The sequence below is a fragment of the Amphibalanus amphitrite genome, unplaced genomic scaffold (assembly GCF_019059575.1).
Source record: "Amphibalanus amphitrite isolate SeventyFive unplaced genomic scaffold, NRLGWU_Aamphi_draft 000526F_arrow, whole genome shotgun sequence".
Classification (NCBI taxonomy): domain Eukaryota; kingdom Metazoa; phylum Arthropoda; class Thecostraca; order Balanomorpha; family Balanidae; genus Amphibalanus; species Amphibalanus amphitrite.
In genome coordinates this window covers 429,156-445,537 of record NW_024882020.1, presented here as the reverse complement: position 1 = coordinate 445,537, position 16,382 = coordinate 429,156, and the positions used below count along the sequence as shown (strand labels likewise).

The 16,382-nt window shown below is 45.9% G+C and overlaps 1 protein-coding gene across 1 annotated transcript in view; it reads left to right on the top strand.

Annotated features, from left to right (window-relative positions):
• The first annotated feature begins 5,832 nt into the window (after positions 1-5,832).
• LOC122393265 overlaps positions 5,833-16,382 on the top strand; it is a 36,947-nt gene continuing 26,397 nt past the window's right edge. The window contains exon 1 of the mRNA XM_043389146.1: positions 5,833-6,320. Coding sequence (XP_043245081.1) covers positions 6,029-6,320 — 292 coding nt within the window. The 5' untranslated portion in view covers positions 5,833-6,028. The remainder of the gene's footprint in view (positions 6,321-16,382) is intronic.

The following is a 16,382-nucleotide window of genomic DNA, read 5'->3' as shown; positions in this document are numbered from 1 at the left end:
CAAGAACAAGAACAAGAACAAGAACAAGAACAAGAACAAGAACAAGAACAAGAACAAGAACAGAACAAGAACAAGAACAAGAACAAGAACAAGAACAAGAACAAGAACAAGAACAAGAACAAGAACAAGAACAAGAACAAGAAACAAGAACAAGAACAGAACAAGAACAAGAACAAGAACAAGAACAAGAACAAGAACAAGAACAAGAACAAGAACAAGAACAAGAACAAGAACAAGAACAAGAACAAGAACAAGAACAAGAACAGAACAAGAACAAGAACAAGAACAAGAACAAAGAAACAAGAACAAGAACAAGACAAGAACAAGAACAAGAACAAGAACAATAACAAGAACAAGACAAGAACAAGAACAAGAACAAGAACAAGAACAAGAACAAGAACAAGAACAAGAACAAGAACAAGTACCAGAACAAGACAAGAACAAGAACAAGAACAAGAACAAGAACAAGAACAAGAACAAGAACAAGAACAAGAACAAGAACAAGAACAAGAACAAGACCAAGAACAAGAACAAGAACAAGAACAAGAACAAGAACAGACCAAGAACAGAACAAGAACCAAGAACAGAGAACAAGAACAAGAACAAGAACACGAACCAAGAACAAGACAAGAACAAGAACAAGAACAAGAACAAGAACCAAGAACAAGAACAAGAACAAGAACAAGAACAAGAACAAGAACAAGAACAAGAACAAGAACAAGAACAAGAACAAGAACAAGAACAAGAACAAGAACAAGAACAAGAACAAGAACAAGAACAAGAACAAGAACAAGAACAAGAACAAGAACAAGAACAAGAACAAGAACAGAACAAGAACAATAACAAGAACAAGACAAGAACAAGAACAAGAACAAGAACAAGAACAAGAACAAGAACAAGAACAAGAACAAGAACAAGAACAAGAACAAGAACAAGAACAAGAACAAGAACAAGAACAAGAACAAGAACAAGAACAAGAACAAGAACAAGAACAAGAACAAGAACAAGAACAAGAACAAGAACAAGAACAAGAACAAGAACAAGAACAAGAACAAGAACAAGAACAAGAACAAGAACAAGAACAAGAAACAAGAACAAGAACAAGAACAAGAACAAGAACAAGAACAAGAACAAGAACCAAGAACAAGAACCAAGAACAGAACAAGAACAAGACAAGAACAAGAACAAGAACAAGAACAAGACCAGACAAGAACAAGAACAAGAACAAGAACAAGAACAAGAACAAGAAACAAGAACAAGAACAAGAACAAGAACAAGAACAAGAAACAAGACAAGAACAAGAACAAGAACAAGCACACACAGAACAAGGAACAAGGACAAGAAACAAGTAACAAGAACGCAAGAACAAGTAGTAACAAGAACAAGAACAAGACAAGAACCAAGAACAAGACCAAGAACAAGAACAAGAACAAGAAACAAGGAACACAGAACAAGACAAGAACATACAGAACAAGAACAAGAACAGAAAGAATACAAGAACCTAAGAACAGAACTAAGACAAGAACAAGAACAAGAACAGAACAGACAGAACGAAGAAAGAAGAGAAGAAGACGAAGAAGAAGGAAAGAAGAAGAAGAAGAAGAGAGAGAAGAGAGAGGAAGAGAGAGAGAGAGAGAGAGAGAGAGAGAGAGAGGAGAGAGAGAGAGAGAGAGAGAGAGAGAGAGAGAGAGAGAGAGAGAGAGAGAGAGAGAGAGAGAGAGAGAAATGTAAACTGGATATTAAGTTTCTAGAAACATGCAGGAGCTTTAATGTTTTCCAAAAGTTCTTACTCTTCAAGCTTTACCGGAAGTCATTCCAACAATCAAAACTATGCGGAACCTGGCCAAACGAGCTAATGGAACAAGAGATACGTTTCAAAAAGAGAAGACGACACGATTGGAGGTCGCGATTGGTCTCTATGAATTGGAGACGTCACGAAAAATTCGTCGAAAACACGTTTATTCCCAGTAAATGAGGACAGAATTACACAGAAACAAAGCAGCCAAAGCCATATGTAGTCGTTTTCAGTCGCCCATCGCTGGACGTTGACGTTTCGCGGCGATATTTGAGCGCACCAATTCATCTCAGGTTTAGTACAACAGCTTTTGTTTCTCCGTTCTCGTTCGAATTTTCCGCGCCGAGTCACCGCTGTTGTTTCGGCCGCGGAGCATCGCTGCAGGTGTCGACGTGAGCTGACGCCGCGGGCACATTTCTGGCGCAGCGCAGTCACGACAGATCGTAGCTCACCGCGGCTCGGTGTCAGCGCTTTGCGTCACGGCGCTGCGCAGCTCAGACGACGGCGCCACACGGAATGGGATATCACGGAACGGAATGCAACGGAACGGAACGGAACGGAATGTTACGGACCGGAATGGAACCGAAAAGAAAAAGAAAGGCATGGAGCAGCGCACTTAGCCAAGGATAAGCTAAGCCAGCGGAAAAGTACCATTGTCATTTGCAAAGTTATTGCTCATTTGTCAGATCAAAGTGTGCTCCACCGCCACCCACGCAGCTGATCTGTCTGACAGCCCTTTAACCGCTAACAGTATTGACACCAAAGTGTCACTAGCTTCTCTCCACCATAAATCAATTCTGATAGCATGCCTTTCCAAAAAAGTATGCTTTTTGGGCTGTTTTATGTTGTTTCTCACAAGCATTGCTTAAAAATACGTTTCATTTTCATGCACCGTTGTCAAAATTATCATAGATATGCATTGAACACGTAGCATGGTTCTAAAGTTTGGTGCGTCTGCGACCATTTTGGGGATCTAGCGGGAAGAAACATGTGTAAATGCGTCTTAAACGCCCTCTGAAATGTCACGGGTAAACGTCATTGAGAGAGTCACGAGTGAAGAACCGGTTGATTTGAATGAGCATCTATTCAGTGGCCAATGCAATAGGACGGAACGGTGCACACTGCGGGGTAAATACAATGCCAGTGTCACCAAGTGACTGCTGGGACGGTCGGAAATGATTGTTATGGTTATCGGTTGGGTGGGGATGGGCCGATCCACTTTCTCTGGTTACTACCAAACCTTGGCGGAGTCCGGCTAGAGAGGACGCTAAGAGCCAACGGCCAGCGTGCCTCTGCGCGCCGGCGAGGCCGAAACAGGGGGAGGGGAGGGTCGAAATATATGGCGCTTGACCGCGACGTTAATAACCAGACAAGCTAAACGCCCTAATAAATAACCTAAATATAGCAGCATATTTCAATGACCTCGAAATCTATTAACTGGGCATCATGAGCCACCTGCGTTCGAATGAGGAATTAATCCTCTTCACATTTCGTTCACATTCGGCTCAAGTACGACACGTTTTGCCCAAAATTGTAAAAACTGTACGAAAATGTTTAAAACCTTTTGAGGATTTACCATTGGTTTGAAAAATTCCTGATCATTCTTGCAAAGGGTTTACTTACGATCACTTGAATGCGCAACATTAGTCAGTTGCCCCACTGATAATTTTGCGGTCTTTGAGCGTTGTTTGCGTAAAATGCCGCCATAGAACTCATTAGTTCAATCATTTATAGAAAAGTTTCTGTAGTTAATAGATAATGGGTAAGTGTCCATGAAAACGGTAATTGAAATGAGTGAAATCCATGACCTTGAACGCACAACTCGCTACGTCTTGCGGGCCGGCAGGCATCGGTACACTGGCAGCATAGGCTGTCCCGCAACGCTCGGAGGCGATGCGGCACAGCATTCCACACAAACTTCAACGCCACACAAGTCTATATCGGGGTTCTTAAGCTTTACTAAGCCTGGGATTTAAACAGCATCAAGCTTAGCAATACACAACATCTTACCAACAATGCCTGTCCCGTAGCTCAGTTGGTAGAGCATCGGACTCCCGGTAGTGAGAGCCCGGGTTCGAGACGCTCCGGCGCTCGATATATGAGACTCCTGACGGGGATGGTCTACGGTTGGTGGGAGCAGCCGCAGCCAGTTGAAGTCAGTTGAGTGGGACAGGCCGTGTCCGGCTTTGAAGGGCACGTTAAACTTTGGCATCTAAATTCTCCCGTTACCCGGAATTGCGCGATCGGACGGTAGGGGTCGGGGTCTACGCAACAAGCTCTGCTTAGCGTGTACTCCGGCTCTGTCAATCCGTCCATTCAAACATTCGAGCTAAATTTATAAAAAAAAAATACCCAGCATAAGACATCGCACCAAACCTTGCTGGTCACTCACTTATCATCTATATGCTAAAAGGATCCTAGCACCAGTCGTGTAAGTGAATGACAAACTCAACAGATGGCAAGTCTAATGCTCACTGATCCTATCGTTGAAGGAATTTGTAATGAATCATCGATCGGTGAGTAAAGCGTTTAGTCCAGACCATTACTGACAATTACCCCCGTTACATAAGCAAGGTAAATGTGCATTACAAATGGGGGTACGGTCTTTGCTCGATAAGTAGTGGTCATGCTCTTTCCCAATGTCCATCGGTCTGGAAGTCTGAGAAACCATTTAGAAACGGGTTATGTGAAACTGCGGTCTATGGATGTTAAGCACTTGGTACGCATAGTATTTTCCATTCAAAGCGCGTTACCGAAAATACTTTTTATTTTTGAAATCATTTACCTAGCCACGGCACATGTCTGACGAAACCCACAGTCCTGAATCGTGAAGACAAAGACTACATATAGTTCTAGCTTGTGCCATTAAATTTGTTTCAGTTTGATGCTTCAAAACGTTTTCCAGAAAGATACATCTAATCACCTTATTTGCGATCAAGCCTGGTGGTTCGTCTGGGAAGACCACGACTTAAGCCTCGAGGCTGAACTTCATCAGAAATGGCACAACCCAGGTCAGGAAAATTGCCTACCAGTGCCACTCGCACGGGAGTACTTCGGCGAGATCGAGCCCCAAAGGCCGAGTTCTCTGGGAGCTTCCGGCAGAGGTCACAAGATTGATGTCCAGGAAGACTGTTACATCAGGGAAACGCCGTGGTCTCCTTCGGGCCAGACAGCGCACTTCGTAGGCTCGCATGTCCGCCAGATAGCGCACTTAGAGGGCTCTCCACCTGCTATCGTTCTACTCATGGCATACATGTAATTGCCTTGTTTTGCATAATTACATTAACCGCTGTTTTTCATGAGCCAGCTTAGTACGATATAAATCGATCAAAACTTTTGCATCAATACGCAGCAACAATCTAACAGGCGAGCTTGGACAATGCATGCCCTGAAATTCAAAACTTTAACCAATACCTACTATGTTATGACCAAATGGCTCGTCACCTCCCAAATATGACTACATATAATATATTGAAATATTTTTTTTTTTGAAAAATAAGCGTATGTATGGCATGCACTTCTTATGTTTATGAGATTATCGTGTTTTATTAAATCTGATTGCCGTTCGCAGTTCAGAATATGTGCGGAACGTCCGGCGATGATGGAAGAAGAACAAAAATCTCTTTTTGTGATATACTACCACGAGAAGTGGTTCGAATGTTTACGGCAAGATTATCATCGCCCTATAATGACATGAAGTGAAGTAAAAACGATACGCTTTATTTCGCATACGGTATCGTTGTACCTAACTCATTTCAAAGTTGCAAGTGGTTCCGTGTTTGGCTGACTGCTACATCAATCTTTCCGAAATATTGTTGACATCGTGCTGCTCAGATGACTTTGCTGCGTTTAATACGCTGCAAATATGCCTTTTCGACTATGCTCAGCTCATCTAGGAACCCTTGAGGTCTTCAATAGCGCCGTTTGAGCCTCGGACTCGATTTTGTGTGGTGAGGACGGCTGCGGGGCCGGCGCCGGCCGCCCGCCCGGCTGTCGCGTCCGGTAACAAGTGTGTAAGTGGCGACCACCACTATCGACTGGCTGTGGGGCGCGCGCGCGCGCCGCCGCCGCCGCGTGGGTGGCGGGCCGGCCCTCTCTGGTGGAGGTCGGCGGCGGCGGCGCCCGTCGGCTCGCCAGTTCTCGCCCCGGCCATGCGTCAGAGCGCAGCGTCCGGCCGGCGCTAGTGACCGCCCGCGAGCGCCGCCCGTCCCGCCGCCGGCCGTTCCGCAGACCATGCTGTCGCGCCGGGCGCTGGCCGCCGCTGGCCTGTGTCTGCTGCTCTGCTGGCTGGCGGCTGTGGCCGCCCAGCAGCCGCGGCGCCGGACGTCGCTGCTCCAGCTGCTCACGGCCGGCCGGCATAGCTCAGAGAAGCGCTCGTTCGAGAGGCGGTTGGCGGCGCCCGCTCACCAGACGTGGCGACAGCGGCCGCCGCCGGCTGCCGGCGCCGTGCCCGCCAGCCAGCAGGCCTTTGTGCGCACCAGTCGAGCCAGCAGCCGGCCGCAGGAGTATGACGTCCCCATCATTGGTGAGTATTTCAACCGCGGGCCAGCCCTCCCCCTGTCCTCGCTCCTGATGTATCTTGCCACATGGCCACGCTCCGAGTGCGTGCATTCTAGCCGTCGTTCAGTCGATAACATTCTGCTCACTCAAACTAGAATCTGCTCGGCAGCTGGCCATCGCTCTCGTGATGGCTGTCGAAAATAGCCGGCGCCGACGGCCTCGCGTTAAAATTTTATTAGTAGTCCGAACCGTATCCTGATCGACTGATTTATTTCCAGCGTGGAAGCGCACTGACAAGGCGGCCACAGTTCGTCTTAGAGATAACATATTTCATCATGAAACTATACGCATGCCATTTATTTTTTGCCTTGACTTGGATGAACGAAGCATAAAAAAATCGATCAATAAGTGTATCTAACGTCAGTGGGAATTTTTAAGTATTACAAGACACACATAGCACCGTGCAAACGATGAAAAAATATGCCATGAGCTGCGACAAATAATGATAAAAACCACTGGCTTAATAATGCCGTGGCATCGGTGACTAATGGTTTTCAAGGTTATTAAAATGGGTGTAAAAGAACATTTAAAGAACGGATGACTTCATTCACTTAAATGAAAAATGTTATGAAAAGCTCATGCCTGAATTGTGGTCACGTCATTGCGCATTATGTACGCCTCAAACCGTAAACAGAAACCGGATCATTCTCCAAATAGAACACGAGATCGTTTGTAGACGTCATCAGTCATAGAGTCGCAGTCAGTGGAGATGTTTTTGTTTATGGGTGCAGACTTAAAGACTATAAAATAAATTATCAAAGATGAAGCCAAATATGACAGCCAAATAGTAAAATGTGGCAGCCCTTGGCCGAAGCACTTGCAGTCGGTAGCGAGTGGCTAAAGTTGACTTTCAACACTAGGGTCTTACTTCTTAGTACCACTAGACTAACTATGAAATACTCATTTTATATAAGGCACTAATTTGGTCCGATGAAATTACTCCTCCTCGCCCGAAAATGGTGAATTACGTAATCGTGTGTATCCTATTGTCACAATTTTATGATGATGAGATGTTTACGCTGCACCGGCTCACGATCATTCAATGTTTAAAACCTCTATTACTAAGTATAGGTCTGGTAATAACCGCCAGGCCTTGACCGCGCATATGTTCCCTTGACATTAAATAGAATTGGTACGGGCGCTGTTGTTTCAGAATAATTGATACTTTCTGGCCGACTCGTTTGCCTGGCAGTGCGTACACTGCTGGTCAGCGCTGAAATATGTACTTTTCGCACCGACGTAACTCAGAATAGGACATAGGTTTGTCACGCGATGCCAATTTGGGCGGCGATGTGTGTGGGAGGCTGTGTGAGACAGATAGGTAGGCATAATTCAGCTCACAAACTTCCTACCGAGTGTCCGAACAAGGCCATTAAAGTTGGCTGTTGGGTTTACAGTGTCGCGCCGAGCCCCTTTTGGACAGGGTTATGGGTCATTTTCGGCCGAAGCACGCTATATGACAGGCATCACCTGGAATCTAGTGGATGACCGTCGATTGGAGTGGCGCCCTCAGGTGGCAGCTGTTGCTCTTTCGAACACATTGGTTTCATATTTATTTTAGCAAAATAAATAAATAATATGACTAATTATGTCGAGTCTGATTGCCAAAATGGAACAAAATGTTGCCTATTCTTTGAACGACTAGCCTGAACTAGCCATACCTTAATATTGTTTATTCTGCCAATGAGCATAGGTACTCATCTTGCTTCCGTGTAGCGTAAAATTCAACCGACTCAAAGACGCATCAAGGCTGGTGGAAATGTCAAATCATGATGACTGAGCAACCAGCCTTACGGTTGTCACAACAGATGAATGAATCAATAAATAATTGCATTGGGAATATCATCGACACCAAACTTGCAGTCTACGCGAGCACAATTCCTATTTTCCTGCTCCCGAAAGTGGGGCAAGTTTCCTGATGCTTCGTATAATTGCAAAGCACAACGCCCAATGTCTGACGCCGGAACAGATACTAGGGCACTGGACAAACGGTCTAAAGTCTCAACATTAAACATATTTTTAAAAGAGTGTCCGCTGAGAATGTAGCGGTCGGGCCGGTTTAAAAAAAAATTTATCCGTCGACCAGCGGCGTCAGTCAGAGCTGATCTGAAACCGTCCAAAGGTCAGGTACCGGTGGTGACAGGTGGCCGTTCGCCGGGAAAGAGCGCAAAATACGGACCTGTCCTCACCACCTGAAGTGGGCTCGCAGTGCCGATTCATGAAGCCGCTGTCGACGATATTTTCCAACCCGGCTGGCCTCGGTAGGGCAACAACTAGTGTCGTAATAACCTGCTCAAAGTGTATGTACTCTATTGTTTATGCTTAGCACACCTAATACATGCTGTTGTTGAAAAGGTTAAAAGACTTTGCTTTATCAAATCAAATTAATTACCACAGTTATTATAAAAGATACTTTGAAAATACATGCCATAAAAAGATGAAATGAGGCTTACTAACATCAATTCACAAACAGCTTTGGGGGCTGCTGACATCAATATCCTAATACTGCATAAAATGTTGCGTTATTTTATGTGTTTAATGAACACAAAGTAAATGAATGATGTATACTCTGCCTGCATACAGTGCCCCTCGAGCCAATACGTCATAAGCGGCATCTTGGTCGAATGCGCCATAAAACGCGTCGTCGACTAAACGGTCTGGTTTATGGGCTCGTTTGCTGTCACCCATGTGAGTGCGGGTGCAAAGTATACGATCGCATGTAGATACACTGCGTCACGTGGTCCGCGGCCGATTACCCCGCCCGAGGGCCCCCACATTAGTCATCCCACAATGCCGGCTTGCGTGTTCTAATTTGCTGACGCCGGGTAGCAGGTGACGTCAAATGAGGCACCGCTTGCGTCACCGCTGAGAGGCCGGCGCGGCAAAAAGCTCTCCGCTATAGTAAGGCTGCACAACGTTCATAGCTCTGAAACTTTGGCTGTGTCGCTTCAGACCAATTACGTCATCAATTTCACAGGCCGTACGAGACGGGCAGTAACGCCGCTGGCCGAGTCGCCAAACCCGCGCCGGCAAACGGCTTATTGTGTTCAAGAGTCGTATCAACTGACACAGGCTGCTCAATGCTGAAACGAGCGACAAACTCAAATGCATTAAATGGATACCAAGTGGTTTAAGCGTTCATTTTTAGCAGGGCCGAGTTCTCAAGTGTGTAATTTTAGTCATCACTAGCAAATGAATTTCAAAGTTTTGAAAGTTTTACTGTTACACTTGATGAATGCAACTTGATCTAAGTGCCTTGCTACGCCCAGCACGATTCATCGTTTCGAGAAGTTTTTGTAACCTGCGCCTAAAAGTTAGGTTTATAAAGGCAGTCATATTTTCACGTTAAGTTCATTTCCCTGTCCGGCATCCACCTCTAGCTGTGTAGCTAAGGAAACACTGCAACTGCATTTGAGTAACGACGCTTTGGTGGTATTTACAATTTATTTTAATTTCCCGTAACCAACTAAAAACATTTAATCTCCAGATAAATCAGATTCCTAAATAAGTTTAAAATGGCGGATGCCTTCCGGAAGCTGTGAGTCTGGTTTTTTAATATCCATGGCGTTTGCCTGCCCTGCGGAATGTATAGGGGCTGAATGCTATGCGGGTTTTGGGAACTGGGCTCATGCTATATGTGACTACTTAGCCGATTGGAGCCCGCTCAGCGAGCAGCGAAGCGGCGCCTCGGCGGATTTCCCAAACCGTCTGACTGGTTCACAGACCTGTCCATGGGTGTGGGTCGGTTTACGCTCCCCTGAACAGGAAACTTACCGCCCCGCTTCTGACATATTGCGCCTGAATCATCCACAGTTTTCGTATTTCAATATATGATGTTAGAAATGAAAGAAGATACTTATAAATGTTGGACGTCTGTAGGATGGTAAGATGAAGTACGAAAAACATCGTAGCTCTTGTCTTCCGTCTGTTGTTGGTCGCGAAGGCAGTCTGGTGGGGAGGGGAGGTCAGACCAGTATGTCAGACGAAGCACATGACCAAAGCTTTGCACATACCTATGCATACCTGATATCTCGCCCACATCTGCCTTCTGCTCGCGGCGGTCTTATGACGACTGCGCTGATCAAGAAGAGCCGTCGCGGAAACTCCCCCGTGATCGGCCCGACCCTCTGCTGTGTGGGTGATCCCAGAATAGACGCAGAGACTCGTCTAAAAAAGACATTCGTCTCAGCACTGATCGTCCGTGCATCCCCTCCGGCCCTGGGGCCCCGGTCCCTACCCCCGGGCGGTCGGTATAGTCGGATCGGGCAGTCAATCCTGCCACTCAGAGCCCTGCCCACGACAGCTGAAGGTTTTTTGCTCTCCAGGCAATCGTTGATCATACAAAAACCCACGCAGCGTAGATAGAAGGTAGACGTATCTATTGATTGCTTTTACGGGGGGGGGGGAGGGGAGGGAGCAACAAAGGTAGACCTCCCATAGACCGCTGATTTAAAGAATGTAACGAGAAGGAAATGCTAAGGTTGCGAAAAGCATAGAATTTAATTCAGAACCACAATGACATTTGCAACATGGTAGGTCCCAACTCCTTTCACATATTATGTCCGTGCATAATGCATCAGAGGCAATACGAGATGCAGTGCAGGTTATTTGACCCTCGAACTGATAGGGTGGGGTGGGGGTCGTTAAGACATCTCGGTTTTTCGCGAAAACCTGTTGTAAAAAGCACCGAATCGCCACCAAACTTTTAGTACCCTGGGATGAATCAATTCTACAGCTAGCCCCTATAAGTACCATGAACCTGCTTCAACTGACGTTTAAGCTGTGACCTGTTTCTTGAGACCATGTCAGGCTAGCATGGCGATTCGGCGAATCAGCGCATGCCAATACCCGTGCTTTTGCAATACCCGACTTTGGCTGTGAAGAGAAACGTGCCAGCATGTGAATTGCTGTTTGTCCTATGCATTATGTGGTCGGTGTCGAGTGCATGTGAAAGTCAGGCCAAGGTTATTGGCGGCTTAGATGACCTTGCTCGATTTTTTTTTGTTTTACAGCTTTTCAGGGCAATTCTGGAGTTGATTGCGAATCAAACACCCGTTCGAACATTTGGGAACTGGTTTTGGGGCTTATAAGTAAGTAAGTACAACATTTTGCGGAGCGGTCAGTCACTAGTGATAAACACCTACATACTATGGATAGCCAGCTGGACTCCTTATGGCTGACCTGACCTGACCTGACCCGACCTGTCCGAAATACATGAAGGCATCATTATGGATCAAAGAAATGCGACATTTCACATCAAATCCCCGACGAAAATAAAACTATCGGATCAATACGTTCTAGCAATTACCAATTTGTCCGACATTTGGGAAATTGACATAACCTGGAAGGTCAACCAATGACCTAGGACGTTAAAATAAGGTTTCATCGGTTTCCTTTTGCCACGGGCGCAACACGCTCGCTTTTTTGTAAAGCTCTAGCATGATTATGGACTGAGCGGCTGGGACGGGATTCGAGCGACACCAGTGCAACAGCTTCTGCTATTGGGAAGTGATTGGCATTCTCCACCACTTCTCGTCGGCGCAATCTAAACTAATTTGTCCCAGTCTTGGTTGATGACCATTCAATGGTCTATTCCAGTTACTGCTTCGTATAATTGCTCCCTACTCAACCATGTCATTATTTTTCATGCCACGTAATAATCGATAAGGGTGCGCTATTCCAGAATGCGGGCTTCATGGATAACATCAAGTAATGAGTTGCAGCTTATGCCTCAACTAATTGTGTTCTGCCACCACCCAGCTGGTGGTACTTTCATCAGCTATTTGTAGAAAAAACGCTCACTTATCATCTATTGGTGTAGTTCGAGCCTGCTATAACAGCCCCCATTAGTGTCACTGTCAATGCCGCATCGTTGGAGCCAATGCATGCGTATCGATGGGCTCCGAGAGCTGCTGTTGATATCTATATCGCATGATTCACACGCAAAGTAAAATTAGTCAAACTTGTTGTTCTAAACGTGCTCCCTTAGGTGCAACACATTTTACGAGTTTCAAAACTGCTATGATATCTGGATATTCTGAAATATAACATAACACTTGCGTTGCAGACATGTGCGTTATGCATGAATCCAAATGGTATGTGTGCCTGTATTTTGGGTCAGTATGGTCTCGGTGGATCTTTCGACTAGCTGCAGGTCACGACGCAAGTTCACATATAGTTCACATATAACATTTCCTTGACCATTTATGACCTAGGCTGACCTAACTTTGACCTGAAACATACCGAGTGCAGGCTCGGTACCCACGGGGTATCTTAACCCGCTGGGGTCCTGGATTTCCGCGCCCTGCTGTAGGCGGGGGGAGGGGGTTGAACATTCCCCCTTCTACCTCGGCTCCTGGTGGGCCACGTAGCGATACGCGGAATGTGGCGTTTGAAAAAGCGTCAAAAATGATGACAAAAGTACTTTGGTCACTTTTTGGTCAGGTCAAAGGTTATGTCACCAAAGGTCATTGAAGGCCAAATTTCTCCGATTTTCAGGTCAAATGTCGACAATATTCAATAAACCGGCGCATAACTCGGAAACCTTTAGGGCTACAGCGCCCTGGAAAAGCGCATTTGATAGCCCTTTTAACATTTTTCTGACTAATTTTCTCAAATTTCACCAAGGTCAACGGTTTTGCCTGCAGGAGGTACAAATTGCCAATATAGACGATTTTTGAGGAAAGATTTTCTGCAATTGCTTTTGACTCAAACCTTGCACGACCTTATTTTTACCGACATCGTTTTCCTCACGCCAAGACGCATCGAATTCACTATACTTTAACCTTGAAAGGTGAACTTGAAAATTTGACATCAGGTCAAGGTCATGAACTGACCGAAAAAGGTCATGTTGCATATCTGACAATCCGTCTCGTTGAGCTGGAACACATCTATGCGTTTCCATCGCTCTAGCATGCTTCTATAAAAAAAAAAATCGCGAAAAATGTGTTAGATAGGTAGTACCATTCGTGACCTGAGATGACCTCAGGAGCATAACCAGCCAACAAGGTCCCAGATGCCATTTTCAAGTTCAGCGTGTCATAGTTACTTGTAATTCAGTGTTTCAGAGTGTTTAGAATGACTTTCGTCCAAAAGAGGCTCCTTTCAATTTTCTCCCATAGACTTTTTATGGGGGGGGGGGTCACAAAATTGACCTGACCTTTGGTCACCGATAACAAAATTCCGCGATAAAATTGTTGCACATACTGTTGCTCTCATCAGTCTCTGAAAGGTTCAAAGCGATTGGTTACTCGGTGTAGCTATGGCAGACATTGAAACTTTTTATGAGGTGAGGTCACTTGAAGTGACCTGGTGACCTGAACTTAAGTGATCTTGGTCTGAGATCTTCACAACATGTGCAGGAAAGATGTATAACCCGCGCCCGGCTGGGGGTCCTGGATTTCCACGCCCTGCTGGGGGGGGGGGGTGTTTGAACACCCCCCCCTTCTAACTCGGCTCCTGGGCCACGTAGCGATACGCGGAAGGCGGCGTTCGAAAGAGCGTCAAAAATAATGAGGAAATCACTTCGGTCAATTTTTTGGTCAGGTCAAAGGTCAGGTCACCAGAGGTCATTGAAGGCAAAATTTCGCCGATTTCCAGGTCGAATGTCGACAATTTCCAAGAAGCCAACGCATAACTCGGGAACCAATAGAGCTACAGCGCCGCGGAAAAGCGCATTCGATAGCCCTATTAACGCCCTTTCTGAGTAATTTTCTCAGATTTGACCTAGCTTCAACGGTTTTGCCTGCAGGGGGCAAAAACTGCAAAAATAGCCGATTTTTTCGGAAACAGTTTTTCTGCAATAACTTTTGACCCAAGCCTTGTACGAGCTTACTTTTACCGGCATCGTGTTCCTCTCGTCAAGACGCATCGAATGAACTATAACTTGACCTTGAAAGGTCAACTTGAAAATTTGACCTCAGGTCAAGGTCATGACCTGACCGGAAAGGGTCATGTTGCATATCAGTCGATCCGTATCGTCGAGCTGAACACATCTAAGGCATTTTCATCGCTCTAGCATGCCTCTATCAAAAGTTATTTGCGAAAAACTGTTAGATACCATTCGTGACCTAAGATGACCTCAGGGCATAAACAGGGGTCACGGACACCATTTTCATGTTCAGTGTGTCTAAACCACTTGTAATTCAGTGTTTGGGAGTGTTTATAATGTCTTTCGTCCAAAAGAGGCGCATTTCAATATTCTCCCATTGACTTATAATGGGGAGGTCGCAAAATTGACCTGACCTTAGGTCATCGATATCAAAATTCTGAGATATACATTTTGTACATGCTATTGCTCTTAGCAATCGCTGAAAGTTTCAAAGCGATCGGTCACTCGGTGTAGCTATGACAGACATTGAAACTTTTTATGAGGTGAGGTCACTTCAAGTGACCTGGTGACCTGACCTTGAATGACCTTGGTCTGAAATTTTCACAACATGTGTAGAATTGATGTATGATAAGGTGTACCAAAAACGGCGGCGCTCCGCGCCGCCGTTTTTGAGATATTCGCGAAAAACCACAAGGGGGGTGTTCAAACACCCCCCCCCCAGCAGGGATAATGAAGTGTGCATAATACGGTGGCGCGGAGCTCCGCCGTGTTTGAAATATTTGAGGAAAAAACATGGAGTGTTCAAACATTCCCCGGCAGGGCGCTGGTTGAACATAGTTATATTATGAGTGTAAACCAAATATAAACTTGATGTGACTTGTATGGTGGCAGCCAGAGCCCGAAGTGTGACCAGGCCTAAATGTTGATCTCATTTTACCTTACCTGTTACGCCATCGGTGACCTTGACAATAGGATTACGTTTCTTGTTACCGTTTTTCTAGGGCTATCCAATGGCGTTTGAATTTGGCAATGCAGCACCAGTATTTTTGGAGATAGAAAGGGGGCTCTGTAGAGCCCCCCCCCGTTACTCGTGTTATGGAATATACCCCAGTTACGCGCAGGCTAAAAAATTGTCTGAACGGACTCTTCTGAGCGGATAAAAACACGTAGCATCCACATAACTGACTACCTATTGATACATTTGCAATTAACCCTCGCCGGACCTATTGGTTTTCTACATATGCGCCGGCCGAGGGGGGCGGGGGGGCGGGTACGACCCCCCCCTCGCCGTTTCGCCCCTGGTGGAGCTAGCGCGTCGCGGAAAAAACGAGCGTGTGCGCCGTTACGAGACGCAGAGATTGGTACCCGATTTTAAGGTCCTAGGTCAACCGGTGACCTCTGAGGTCAGGTCAAGTGCCCCAGGGTACGGTTCAGTTTTTGGTGAATAACTTCGCAAAAAACGGCCGCAGAGCCGCGATTTTGGCAGCATCGTGTTCGCCTTGATCAGGCGCGTCGAATGATATACTTTTTGTCCGGGTCAGGTCAACTTGGGGTGTTGACCTCAGGTCAAGGTCAGGTCAGCACCCCCAGGTCACGAAGTTGGTCGAAAGAGGTCATGTCGCATATCATTCGATTCGGCAGGTCTTCCTGAGTCCATTGGTGGCTTTCCCGACTCGCTAGCTCAATTTGATCGGGAGTTATTGACGAAAAACTAATATGACCTTGATGACGTCATAAATGACGTCACGGAAGGTCAACATTGCAAAAGTGACGCATCTAACCTTGCAAGGAGTGCATCAAATCACGATTCTGTGTGCTTGAGATAGTTGGAGATCGTTCCCGGCGCCAGAATAGCAGTTTGAATTTTTCCCCATTGACTTATAATGGTGAGGTCACGAAAATGACCTGACCTCATATGACCTTTAGGAAAAATCCGAGATATACAAGTTGTGAGACTCATAATGGATACTAGATCCTGCAAGTTTCATTTCCCTGTGACATCTCCTCTGGCAGTGAGGGCGTTGCGAAGTTGCGACATCTGAAGACCGTGCAGAGGTTCACTTATGACGTCATAGGTCAGTGACCTGACCTGACCCAAAAATGCGGTTGGTGTCAAAAGATGCGGCTTGGATCAAAGGTCAGGTATGCCAAGTTTCAGCTCTCTATCGCCAGCGTGTTCGGAGCTATCGCGAAAAA